We start from the raw sequence: 13,536 nt of genomic DNA, 5'->3' as shown, positions 1-13,536 counted from the left end.
CACAATGTGACTTTTTTAAAGATTTTTTAAATTAAACAAAATTGAAAGGGAGCTCTTTTCTCAGTGAACTCTCTATTGTGCCTTAAAACTAAGAATTTTGCAAATGTGATATCTTTATTCCAAATAATGGGTTGTTTTTACTATTGAAAGACATATGTAAGATTAGCAATTATTTCTAAATGATGTCATGTATTCTGATGACCTATGATATGTACTTTGGAGGTCCTGGCATTATAAATTTGTTCAGGCTGCTTTTAAATACATGGAAAGAAAAACTAGCATATTAACTGTTACATAAACAGATAAAGACAAATTCTTGATCAAAGGAATAATTTGGGAAATTTCCAACATATTCTGACAGAATGGATGAATGATGTAAATTGAAAATATATATTCCATAATCATGCTCTAAATTTTTCCCAATTGTGACTTCTTAATAGAGAAAAACAATTTACAGGTAATAGTAAGTTTTCAAATTTTGCTGAAGTATTTTTTTCATTCCTTTAATCCTATTATTCATGGTGAAAGGAATAATTTGGAAAATTATTTCGGAATAATTTTGGAATTTATGGAAATTTCAAAATGTAAAAAGATCATCTAAGTAATTTATTCTCAATGCAAGAAATTGATTTCTATTCATACCACATATTGCACAATAGGATAATGATATAAAATCAGAGCTATGAATCAAAATAATTAATAGAATTATAGAGAACAAAGGAAATAAAACAATTTTAGATATGATGGGGAAAAAATTAAGACTCACCTTTCCGAATTGTTCTGATTCGGAGAGTTGTTGTCTTTCGTCCGCTGAGCCTGGACCTTGAGGCAGGCTAGGACTGAAGGCCATGAGGTCGGTCTTGGGCAGCCCCTCCCCAGAGCACATCCTCTGTCGCCTCTCCTGCGAGTAAGACCAGCTCCTCAACGCGCTGGAGCACACCAGCCTGGGCTTGCCCCTCCCGCACGCGCCCTCGCTGGGTGGCGCCGAGCACCGCAGCGCCGTGTACAGCAGCAGCGTGAGCACCAAGAGGCTGGACACCGCGCAGATGGCGATGATCAGGTACACGTTCACATCCACCAGAACGGCCTCCGCTTCAGAGGCGCCAGACAACGCCCGCGAAGAGGCCTTGGGCGCCTGGCCGCTGTCTTCCAGCGACAGCAGCACGGTGGCCGTGGCCGTCAGCGCCGGCTCGCCGTGGTCCTTCACCAGCACCAGCAGGCGCTGGCGCGGCGCGTCCGCCTCGTCCAGGGCGCGCGTCGTGCTGATCTCGCCGGTGTACAGCCCCACGCGGAACGGGCTGCGCGCACCGCCCGCCGCCGGCTGCAGCTCGTACGACAGCCACGCGTTGTAGCCCGAGTCCGCGTCCACCGCGCGCACCTTCGCCACCACGTGGCCCGCGCCCACCGACCGCGCCACCACCTGGCTCAGGGCGTTGGGTCCTCCGCCAGGCCCGGGCGGCAGCAGCGCAGGCGCGTTGTCGTTCTCGTCCAGCACGAACACCTGCAGCGTCACGTTGCTGCCCAGGGGCGGCACGCCCGCGTCGCGCGCGCTCACCTGGAACTGCAGCAGCTCCAGCTCCTCGTGGTCCAGCGGCTGCAGCGCGTACACCTTGCCGCTCTCCGCGTGCACCGACACGTAGCTCGACAGCGCGCGCTCGCCCACCCGCCGCTCCACCAGCGAGTAGGACACGAGCGCGTTCTCCTGCGCGTCCACGTCCCGCGCCGACACCGTGAAGATGTGGCAGCCGGGCGGGTTGTTCTCCTTCACGAACACTGTGTACTCGAGCTGCGCAAACGCGGGCGCGTTGTCGTTCACGTCGGCCACCTCCACGGACACGCTGGCCGTGGCCGACAACGAAGGCGAGCCCCCGTCCCTCGCGGTCACCACCACCTCATAGTTCGCCACGCTCTCGCGATCCAAGACGCTGTCCAACACTAATGAATAGTAATTCTTGAAGGTGGACACCAGTTTGAAGAGGTCTTGGGGTATCAGGGTGCAGGTCACCTGTCCATTGGCACCGGAGTCACGGTCGGCCACCGTGATGAGAGCAATGACAGTGCCCAGTGGAGCATTCTCTCGAATGGGAAGTGAAAGAGACGTGATTGAGACTTCTGGTGAGTTATCATTGACGTCCACAAGTTTTACTGAAATTTTACAATGCCCAGACATTGACGGAGTCCCGTTGTCATACGCAATAACTTGAATCTCGTAGAATTTCACTTCTTCATAATCTAATTGTCCCTTAGTTCTGATTTCCCCTGAGCTGGAATCTATGTTGAACTTGGTCTTAATATTGCGGGACACATCACTACTAAATGAATACACAATCTCACTGTTTGATCCTTCATCTGCATCAGAAGAATTTAATTTAATCACCAAGGTTCCGTTTGCTACGTTCTCTAACAACTGTATTTTGTAAACTGATTGGTCAAAAGTAGGTTCGTTGTCATTCACATCTAATACCTTAATAAGCAACTGAACGGTGCCTGTGAGCTCAGGTTTGCCCCCATCAGTAGCCACTAGTAACAAATTAATTTCAGCAGTTTCCTCTCTGTCCAGAGGTTTCCTCAGCACAAGAGACAAAGACTGACTTAGTTCATCATTTGTCTGTATATCTAGAAAGAAAAACTCACTGGAGCTGAGCTTGTAGGTGAGAAGAGCATTTACTCCGATATCTGCATCAAATGCCCCCTCTAGAGGAAACCGTGAGTCAAGTAGTCTCGATTCGTGAAACCGGATACTCTTTACCGCCACTGGAAATACTGGCGGGTTGTCGTTAATGTCCTTCACCTCCACCTTCACATGGAACACCTGCAGCGGCCGGTCCACGATCACCTCCAGGTGGATACTGCACTCCGCGCTCCGCCCGCACAGCTCCTCCCGGTCGATACGAGAGTTCACAAACAAAACGCCATTCTGCAGATTTACCTCCAGAAGGTCTCTGCGGCCTTTGGATGCCACCCGGAACAAGCGAGGCACCAGCTCTGACAGCTCCAGTCCCAGGTCCTGAGCGATGCGGCCCACGAAGGTGCCGTGTTTGGCCTCCTCAGGGACTGAATAGCGGACCTGGCCGCTCCCGGCCTCGCCTACAGCTAAGAGCAGAAGCAGCGGAAGCAGATGCTGGACCTCCACGCCCCTACTCTTAGAAGACACCATCACCAATTCTCAGTGAGTTGATCAAATTAGAATATCGTGTTGTGCAAAATTTTGAATGCTGTCCTCTAATCTCTGCTCAAGTCCTGCTGCTTCTCTTATTGTTCTCCTCCTAGCTGGAGTTACGATAGGGTTCTGGGTATTTTTCTTAGAGAATATACTGTGGTAAGACAGCGACATCATGTGGCCAAAATGTAGGCTCTACCGTTGATTCTGTAGATTCAAATTTTAACAATTGTCCAGGCTAAGTTTACTGATAGCTTTCATTTAGGAAAAATACCTATCTTAAACTGAAATATATCATTTCCCCCTTTTACTGTGTTAAAAATATATAACAAAATTTACCATATCATCCTCTTTTAAGTATACAGTTTAGTTCGTGATAGTCACATTGTTGTGAAATATCTTGAGAACTTTCATCTTGCAAACATGAATCTCTATACCCGTTAGAAAACAACTCCCCTTTTCCACCACACTGCACCCCTCTCACCACCATTCTACTTTCTGTTTCTACAAATTTGACTACTCTAGGTACCTCACATAAGTGAAATCTCACAGTTTGTCTGTGACTGGATTATTTCACTTTAGCATATCCTCAAGGTTCATCCATGTTGTAGCATGTGATGAATTTCCTTACTTATAGGGCCAAATAATATTCTGATGTTTTTTATATATCACATTTTGTTTATTCATTCATCCATCTGTCCATGGATATCTGGGTTGCTTCCACTTCTTAGCTATTGAGAATAGTGCTGTTATAAGCATGGGTATAAAAATATGGGCTTCCCTGTAGCTCAGTTGGTAAAGAATCCGCCTACAATGCAGGAGACCAGGGTTCGATTCCTGGGTTGGGAAGATCCCCTGGAGAAGGAAATGGCAACCCACTCCTGTATTCTTGCCTGGAGAATCCCATGGACTGTAGCCTGCCAGGCTCCTCTGTCTATGGGAACGCAAGAGTCGGACACAACTTAGCGACTAAACCACCACCACCATGAAAATATCTCTGAGACCCTGCTTTCAGTTCTTTCGGATATAACAGAATTTTTTTTTCTGTTTCTTCAAGTAAAGCACATAGAAATCAAAGGATATTTTAGTTTATATTTTGTAAATTAAAAATATATTTATACATTTAATTTTTGCTTTTGTGATTTAATTTTGCTTTCTGGACTGTTCACAGATGTTTGTAAATTAATAATTCATTTTCCTCATCTGGATAATGTATTCTTAATTAAGAATATCCCCTTTTCTACTACATTTGGATTTTTATTCAAGAACAGTACGATTGATCTCTTTTTAGTGTTGAGAATATCTTACTTTAATAATTCTTAGCTGTCCCCTTGATACACAAATGATATGAAAATATGACAAAGATAACATGGGGATAAAACAAAATGAATTGAGGGTAAGTCAGTGTTCAAAATGCATAAAAGTCATCTTCAGTTACTCTAAAGAGGTCACAACCACAAAGAAGGCTGAACGCTGAAGAACTGATGCTTTCAAACTGTGGTGCTGAAGAAGACGAGAGTCCTTTGGACAGTAAGGAGATTAAATTGGTCAGTTCTAAAGGAAATCAACCCTGAATATTCACTGGAAGGACTGATGCTGAGCTGAAGCTCCAGTACTTTGGCCACCTGATGCAAAGAGCCTACTCATTGGAAAAGATTCTGATGCTGGGAAAGATTGAGGGCATGAGGAGAAGGGGGAGACAGAGGATGAGATGGTTGAATGGCATCACTGACTCAATGGACATGAGTTTGAGCAAACTGCAGGAGATGGTGAAGGACAGGGAAGCCTGGAGTGCTGCAGTTCATGGGGTAGCAAAGAGTTGGACACATCTTATGACTGAACAACAATAAGGTGGTCACAAACTTTGTTTTCAGCAAAGAGGAAAACAAAAATTAACTGCAAAATTTATAGTGTCAGTAAAAGAAAAAATCCTTGCTAAAGAAAAACTAGCTTTTCCTGGTACTGAAAACCAATGCTAATTTCTCCCTTGAGTCCAATATCTTAAGATACTTATTCACATCATCTATGAAGTATATATGTCTATTAATCATATTCTAACAATAAACCCCAAGTAAACTGACTTAAGCAAAAAAGCAGAACATTATTTATTGTCTTATACATGGAAATGGAAAATTATGTACTAGTTTCAGGAAGAGGTGGGTGTACACACTTTAATAATGCCATAAGAAAATTATCTCAACATTTATAATACTTTTACATGTGATGGCAAAAGTGGCTAGGGTAGCTTTTAGGCCACCTATTTTCAGGCCACATGTAGTGATTCTCAGCAGAAAGAAAAATGCCCTTTTCCTAGTAGCCCAGGAAAAAATCCTAGAAAATCACTTCCTTTGACCCCATTTAGATGACATATCTTTTGTTTAGTGATTAGTGGTGATGGTCCTCACACTGGCCAGACATGGTTTGCTTATTTATTCTTGAAGCCAGGACATGAAATCAGGCACACCTAAATTATGTGGACTGAAAACGAGGAGGTTGGTTTTCGTTAAAGCCAGTACAAGGACTCATGTACTCAATTTCTCCTGGAGCTTAAAGTGATTGCACATAGCTACAGACTAGCTATTATATCATTAAGTAGTTGCAGTGCAACTGTATATTTGTAATACCCTATGGGTTTTTTTTTAATAATCAGTGGCCACATATCAGCTACTCTTGACATACTAAGGAATTATGCCTAAAATCCAGATATTAGCTCTAGGAAACATGGCTTGCTTAAAGGAAATTTTTGCAATCCTATAAACTAATTTTGCTGGATTTTGAGAATCATATGTCTGAAGGTATGAGGTACATTCTTCTGTTATTCAGAAACCCCCTCTCCCCCTCTCTCAGTGAGATAGATTCCCATTGCCAGAAATCCAAGCACATTTCCCCCAATGGGGATAGGAATCTGAGAAGCAAAGCTCAGCCAATAAGCTTGACATTTCTTTGTATCTGTAGTGGTTGGAATAGTAGCTCCCAAAAGATATATCCACTCAGAACCTTAAAATGTGTCTTTATCTGGAATAGAGATCTTTACAGACATAATTAAGATAACCCTAAACTTAGCATTATCCTAGATTTGGGTGGGTCACAAATCCAGTGACAAATATCCTTATAAGAGACAGAAAAAATGCACAGAGGCATGTGAAAGAAAGAACTGTGACCACTGAGACAGAAACTGGAGTTACACTGCCACAAGCCACGGAATGGCTGGAGCCACCAGAACCTGGAAGAGGCCAGGAAGAATTCTCCCCTTACACTCTTCAGAAGGAACATGGCCCTGCCAACACCTTGTTGGACTTCTAGCCTCTAGAACTGTGACAGAATAAATTTCTGTTGTGTTGTTTCAAGCCCCCAAGGTTGTGGTAATTTGTTACATACAGAAGCATTACAAAACCAATATAGTATCCATTGCTAAGAATACCCTTTGCACTTACCAAAGCAAACTGTCAATTCCCTACAATTTTATGTCTCTGAGCATTCATTCTTCAAAAGTGCTCATTCAAGTCTTTCACAAAACTACAACAAAGCCCTAGAAGGAAGAAAACAAGAAAGGAAAATGGATGATAGGCAAAAAAAAAAAGAGGTGCCTAAAACATTTTAAATTCAGTTTATTATTTTTCTTCTCCTGATTTTTATATAAAAAGAAATCACTACACAATAATTTTCCATGGAATCCAAGTTATCTAATCTACTTAATGGTCAGATACTTTAGTGAAAGGGTAATAATAATGTTCTCCTATCAGTTGTATAGACTACCTGTTGTAATGCTCTTCTTGTAAAATGTATTCTATTCACATTAGCTTAATGGCAGTGGAACCCTGATGACCACGTTTCTGTATATTGACTATTTCCATTTTAAATAAACACGATTTTATCTCTGACTCCTTCAAAGTCCTCTGTGGTTATGGGAGACTGTCTCAGTTCAGTTCAGTTCAGTCGCTCAGTCATGTCCGACTCTTTGCGACCCCATGAATTGCAGCACACCAGGCCTCCCTGTCCATCACCAACTCCCAGAGTTTACCCAAACCCATGTCCATCGAGTCGATGATGCCATCCAACCATCTCATCCTCTGTCGTCCCCTTCTCCTCCTGCCCCCAATCTTTTCCAGCATTAGGGTCTTTCTCCACACGTTGGCTCAGCATCCCAGAATATTTTGATCAATGGCATCTCAGCATCAACTTGCACTTCCATAAATGCTACAACAGGAAAAGACAGCAGGAGGCAATCTTTCACTGGCAAATATCTGTTTCTGCTTGGAAGTGATATACATCATTCACATGTATTTGATCAAAGAAAATCAAAGCTCAAGGTAGCAAGGAAATGAAATCTTCCAGTGTTCCCAGGAGGAGAACAGAAATATTGACAGTGGTTACCAAAATAAACAACTGTTTCTTATTCTCATCTATTTGTATTCTTGCCTGACCGTAAGTCTCAAAAGTACTTGAAGTGATACCTAACTTCTTCCCTGGTAGGTCAGCTGGTAAAGAATTCTTCTGCAGTGCAGGAGACCCTGGTTTGATTCTTGGGTTGGACAGATCCTCTGGAAAAGGGATAGGCGACCCACTCCAGTATTCATGGGCTTCCCTGATGGTTCAGATGGTAAAGAATTCATCTGCAATGAGGGAGACCTGGGCTTGATCCCTGGTTTGGGAAGATCTCCTGGAAGAGGGCATGGCAACTCACTCCAGTATTCTTGCCTGGAGAATCTCCATGGACAGAGGAGCCTGGCAGGCTACAACCCATGGGGTTGCAAAGAGTCGGACATGACTAAGCATAGCACAGCACATACTAGAAAATAACAGTAAGCTGAATGAATCACAAGCTGGAATCAAGATTGCCAGAAGAAATATCAACAACCTCAGATATGCAGATGATACAACTTCAATGGCAGGAAGTGAAGAGGAGCAAAAGAACCCTTGATGAAGGTGAAAGAAGAGAGTGAAAACTGCTGGCTTAAAACTCAACATTCAAGAAACTAAGATTATGGCTTCTGGTCCCATCACTTCACAGCAAATAGATGAGGAAAATGTGGAAAATAGTGTCGGATTTCATTTTCTTGGGCTCCAAAATCAATATGGACGATGACTGCAGTCATGAAATTAAAAGGCACTTGCTCCTTGGAAGAATAGCTATGACAAACCTAGACAGCTTATTAAAAAGCAGAGACATCACTTTGCTGACAAAGGTCCATATAGTAAAAGCTATGATTTTGCCAGTAGTCATGTACGGATATGAGAGTTGAACCATAAAGAAGGCTGAGCACCAAAGAATTGACGTTTTCAAACTGTGGTGCTGGAGAAGACTCTTGAGAGTCCCTTGGACTGCAAAGAGATCCAACCAGTCAATCCGAAAGGAAATAAGTCCTGAATATTCACTGGAAAGACTGATGCTGAAGCTCCAATACTTTGGCCACCTGATGCAAAGAGCTGACTCATTGGAAAAGACCCTGATGCTGGGGAAAACTGAGGGCAAGAGGAGAAGGGGCAACAAAGGATGAGATGTATGGCATCACTGACTCAATGGTCATGAGTTTGGATATGTCAGGTCAATGGTCATGTCAATGGACATGAGTTTGAGCAAACTCAGGGAAATAGTGAAGGACAGAGAAACCTGGCATGCTGCAGTTCATGGGATCACAAAGAGTCAGACACGATTTAGCAACAGAAAAACAAATACTAGAAAACAGAATCACAGTTCTAATCTTAGAAAGGAAGTTTTCTGAAAAAGAAGGAACATTTCAAGAAATAGTCTTCTTGGGTATTATCCTTATACTTTGCTGCTGCTGCTACTAAGTCGCTTCAGTTGTGTCCGACTCTGTGCGACCCCATAGACGGCAGCCCACCAGGCTCCCCCGTCCCTGGGATTCTCCAGGCAAGAACACTGGAGTGGGTTGCCATTTCCTTCTCCAATGCATGAAAGTGAAAAGTGAAAGTGAAGTCACTCAGTCGTGTCTGACTCTTAGCGGCCCCATCGACTGCAGCCTACCAGGCTCCTCTGTCCATGGGATTTTCCAGGCAAGAGTACTGGAGTGGGGTGCCATTGCCTTCTCCGATCCTTATATTTTAGACAATGCTAATTTGTAGTATTTCCCTACAAATTAAATTACATTGTTATAATCATACCAAGGTAACTTGAAAGTACCCTAAAATCATAGTTATGAAATTGAAATTCATTACTGAAATTGAATGATCAAATCCCTTATGAATATACAGTGGAAGTGACAAATAGATTTAAGGGATTAGATCTGATAGAGTGCCTGATGAACTATGGACAGAGGTTCGTGACATTGTACAGGAGACAGGGATCAAGAAAATCCCCATGGAAGAGAAATGCAAAAAAGCAAAATGGCTGTCTGAGGAGGCCTTACAGATAGCTTGGAAGAGAAGAGAAGCGAAAAGCAAAGGAGAAAAGGAAAGATATTCCCATCTGAATGCAGAGTTCCAAAGAATAGCAAGGAGAGATAAGAAAGCCTTCCTCAGCGATCAGTGCAAAGAAATAGAGGAAAACAACAGATTGGGAAAGACTAGAGATCTCTTCAAGAAAATTAGAGATACCAAAGGAACATTTCATGCAAAGATAGGCTCGATAAAGGACAGAAATGGTATGGACCTAACAGAAGCAGAAGATATTAAGAAGAGGTGGCAAGAATACACAGAAGAACTGTACAAAAAAGATGTTCATGACCCAGATAATCACGATGGTGTGATCACTCGCCTAGAGCCAGATATCCTGGAATGTGAAGTCAAGTGGGCCTTAGAAAGCATCACTATGAACAAAGCTAGTGGAGGTGATGGAATTCCAGTTGAGCTATTTCAAATCCTCAAAGGTGATGCTCTGAAAGTGCTGCACTCGATATGCCAGCAAATTTGGAAAACTCAGCAGTGGCCACAGGACTGGAAGAGGTCAGTCTTCGTTCCAATCCCAAAGAAAGGCAATGCCAAAGAATGCTCAAAGTACCGCACAATTGCACTCATCTCACATGCTAGTAAAGTAATGCTCAAAATTCTCCAAACCAGGCTTCAGCAATACGTGAACTGTGAACTTCCAGATGTTCAAGCTGGTTTTAGAAAAGGCAGAGGAACCAGAGATCAAATTGCCAATATCCGCTGGATTATCAAAAAAGCAAGAGAGTTCCAGAAAAACATCTATTTCTGCTTTATTGACTATGCCAAAGCCTTTGACTGTGTGGATCACAATAAACTGTGGAAAATTCTGAAAGAGATGGGAATACCAGACCATCTGACCTGTCTCTTGAGAAACCTGTATGTAGGTCAGGAAGCAACAGTTAGAACTGGACATGGAACAACAGACTGGTTCCAAATAGGAAAAGGAGTACGTCAAGGCTGTATATTGTCACCCTGCTTATTTAACTTATATGCAGAGTACATCATGAGAAATGCTGGGCTGAAAGAAACACAAGCTGGAATCAAGATTGCCAGGAGAAATATCAATAACCTCAGATATGCGGATGACACCACCCTTATGGCAGAAAGTGAAGAAGAACTAAAGAGCCTCTTGATGAAACTGAAAGAGGAGAGTGAAAAAGTTGGCTTAAAGCTCAACGTTCAGAAAACTAAGATCATGGCATCTGGTCCCATCACTTCATGGGAAATAGATGGGGAAACAGTGGAAACAGGGTCAGACTTTATTTTTGGGGGCTCCAAAATCACTGCTGATGGTGATTGCATCCATGAAATTAAAAGACGCTTACTCCTTGGAAGGAAGGTTATGGCCAACCTAGAGAGCATATTTAAAAGCAGAGACATTACTTTGCCAACAAAAGTCCGTCTAGTCAAGGCTATGGTTTTTCCAGTGGTCATGTATGGATGTGAGGGTTGGACGGTGAAGAAAGCTGAGCGCCGAAGAATTGATGCTTTTGAACTGTGGTGTTGGAGAAGACTCTTGAGAGTCCCTTGGACTGCAAGGAGATCCAATCAATCCATCCTAAAGGAGATCAATCGTGGGTGTTCATTGGAAGGTCTGATGTTGAAGCTGAAACTCCAATACTTTGGCCACCTCATGCGAAGGGTTGACTCATTGGAAAAGACCCTAATGCTGGGTAGGATTGGGGGTGGAAGGAGAAGGGGATGACAGAGGATGAGATGGTTGGATGGCATAACTGACTCGATGGACATGGGTTTGGGTGGACTCTGGCAGTTGGTGATGGACAGAGAGGCCTGGCGTGCTGCAATTTACAGGGTCGCAAAGAGTCAGACACGACTGAGCGACTGAACTTACTTACTGAAATTGAATAATCAAATGATAATAAGGTATGTTTTACCAATATTTTACTGAAAGCAATGATAGGTTTTGTTTCCACTGGTATGATTTTTGGAGCCTTCATAGAAAAATGAGAATAAAAAAGTATTAACAGCACAATGATGTCTGTCTAGTTTTTTTCAGATAGATGACAAAGGTGTGAAGCTGCCAGCTTTAATGGATAATTAATATTAACCAAAACTAATCAAATTTCATGCGTGCTAAGTTGTTTCAGTTGTGTTCAACTCTTTGCAACTCTATGAACTGTAGCCTGCCATATCTGATAAGATCTCAGCATATATAACTTTACCTTTTGAAGATATGACCATTTTAAGTTAATAAATTTCCCAAGTAAATAACTAATTTGAATTGTAAACATACCATGAAATATGTGCCAAAAAATAAAATTTCTTATAAATCTATATAACACATTAATGATAGCAAAGAATGGTGGAAAAGTAGAAAAATAAGGCAACTGGGTCATCTTAATAAAGAAGAAGAAAGGAAAGAATACATTTCATGGAAGAAATCTTATAAATGAAGACAAAACTATTGAAAGTTGGCACAAAGATTCTGAATGGCACAAGAATATTAACTACGGCTAATAGCAGTCAGCATTATATTGCCTACTTAAAAAAAGTTATTATAGAATGAGATTCTCCCTTATAAGACAATTTGTTTAGACAAAGAAAACTGAAAAGGCAATATTACACCAAATCCAAGTCTTTTCATTACACAATTTTGATTTTAAATAGGTTACAGTGTGATCACCTTGAAGTCAGGGACCTCACCTATCTTGTTTCACTCTTGCTACGTCCCTAGTTTCTACAGCAGGACTTTGCATGAAGTAGGCTTTCCATTTGTGCTTGTGGAATGGATCCATTAGTAAATACATTGAGTGTCCCTAGAGAAATTCCTAAGCCTGCACATGGGGACATAGGTAGTATGAATTAGGGAAGAGAAATTCTTATGTGACTCAATTTATCTTTCTCAACTTTATAATCTTGCAAAGTTTACCTCATATTTAAAGGAGCTGGAAACTTGGCAATATGACTTTAAAATTATTATTATTTTGCTGATTTTTGCCAAAAGCCTGGGGGGATGATAATTAATATTTGAAAAGTTGCAGAAACATGCTCACCACCTGTTTTTTGAAACACTCTAAGCAACAGTTCTATATCAGTTCAAATCTCTAGAAACTTAACTACTAAATTATACTAACTTCTTATAGAATGCTTCTATAAAGGGACTTTCATAGGACGTTTTCTGTACGTTTATTTGAATGTTTGCAGACAAAAATATATTCATTTAATGCTTGTGTAACTTCAGAATTAAACAGGATATAAAATTTAACATTATGCTCTTGACTTAGTGACTAGCAAGTATAATACTTTTAACAAATATGTTTCAGCTGGTTTTGCAAAACTGCTATCAAACATACTCTTCAGTATATTGCTAAGCCCTTACATAACGATCAGTAATTAACTGTTTGAGTTTACGACAGAAAGAGAGGAGGTTTTTTCCCTCTCTTGAAAATTTGGTATAGAGAATTTCCTTTTATTATTTTTTATATTTCTGTATTTACTTGTAGGAAGATGATTATTAGGATTTGCACTCAACCTATTATTGATTTTTTTGATAAATTGTTCCTACTCTTCTCTTGATGTTTGACTTTTAAACAGATTTTAAAAATCATTCTTATAAATATCTTCCATTGTAAGCTACTTTAAATACTTTATACAAGGCAATGAAGTGCATTAGAGCAAGCAAATTTTGGAAATCCTTGGGAAATTTAGAGGAAACTGAGTAAAAATATTGCACTTAGTTTTTCTGAGCCTCAGCACCTTCATCCACAAAGTGAGACTAAAGTATGCACTTCACAAAGTTATTGGAAAGGTTGAGAGAAGTAAAAATAAAGTGTCTTAGAACATTTGTGAGTAAATGGAAGGTGCTCAGTAACTGTTTCCTAGTCAATGATCCTATAATAACAAAATCATTCCACATCAAGCTTTCTAGAACCAGGAGAACTCAAAATCATTGGCATCAGGATAGTGACCATCATGGCAACCAAAAAATAATTGTATATTTTAATATAAAAATTAAAATATCACCCTAA

The 13,536-nt window shown here is 41.3% G+C and overlaps 1 protein-coding gene across 1 annotated transcript; it reads right to left on the bottom strand.

The window, feature by feature from the left end:
- Positions 1-577: 577 nt before the first annotated feature.
- Positions 578-4,116, bottom strand: LOC145510911 (protocadherin alpha-2-like). The gene has a single exon (XM_081503089.1). The coding sequence runs from the start codon at positions 3,155-3,157 to the stop codon at positions 578-580; it is 2,580 nt and encodes an 859-aa protein (XP_081359215.1). The 5' UTR covers positions 3,158-4,116.
- Positions 4,117-13,536: the final 9,420 nt, after the last annotated feature.

Source organism: Giraffa tippelskirchi, chromosome 6 (genome assembly GCF_054371585.1).
Source record: "Giraffa tippelskirchi isolate mGirTip1 chromosome 6, T2T-mGirTip1v1.2.pri, whole genome shotgun sequence".
In the NCBI taxonomy this organism is placed as follows: domain Eukaryota; kingdom Metazoa; phylum Chordata; class Mammalia; order Artiodactyla; family Giraffidae; genus Giraffa; species Giraffa tippelskirchi.
The sequence above is the reverse complement of the archived record's forward strand: the minus strand, read 5'-3'. Positions and strand labels throughout refer to the sequence as shown.

What these genes read in the sequence shown, in the direction of transcription:
- LOC145510911 (XM_081503089.1), bottom strand. Translation starts at nt 3,157, where the DNA reads ATGGTGTCTTCTAAGAGTAGGGGCGTGGAGGTCCAGCATCTGCTTCCG.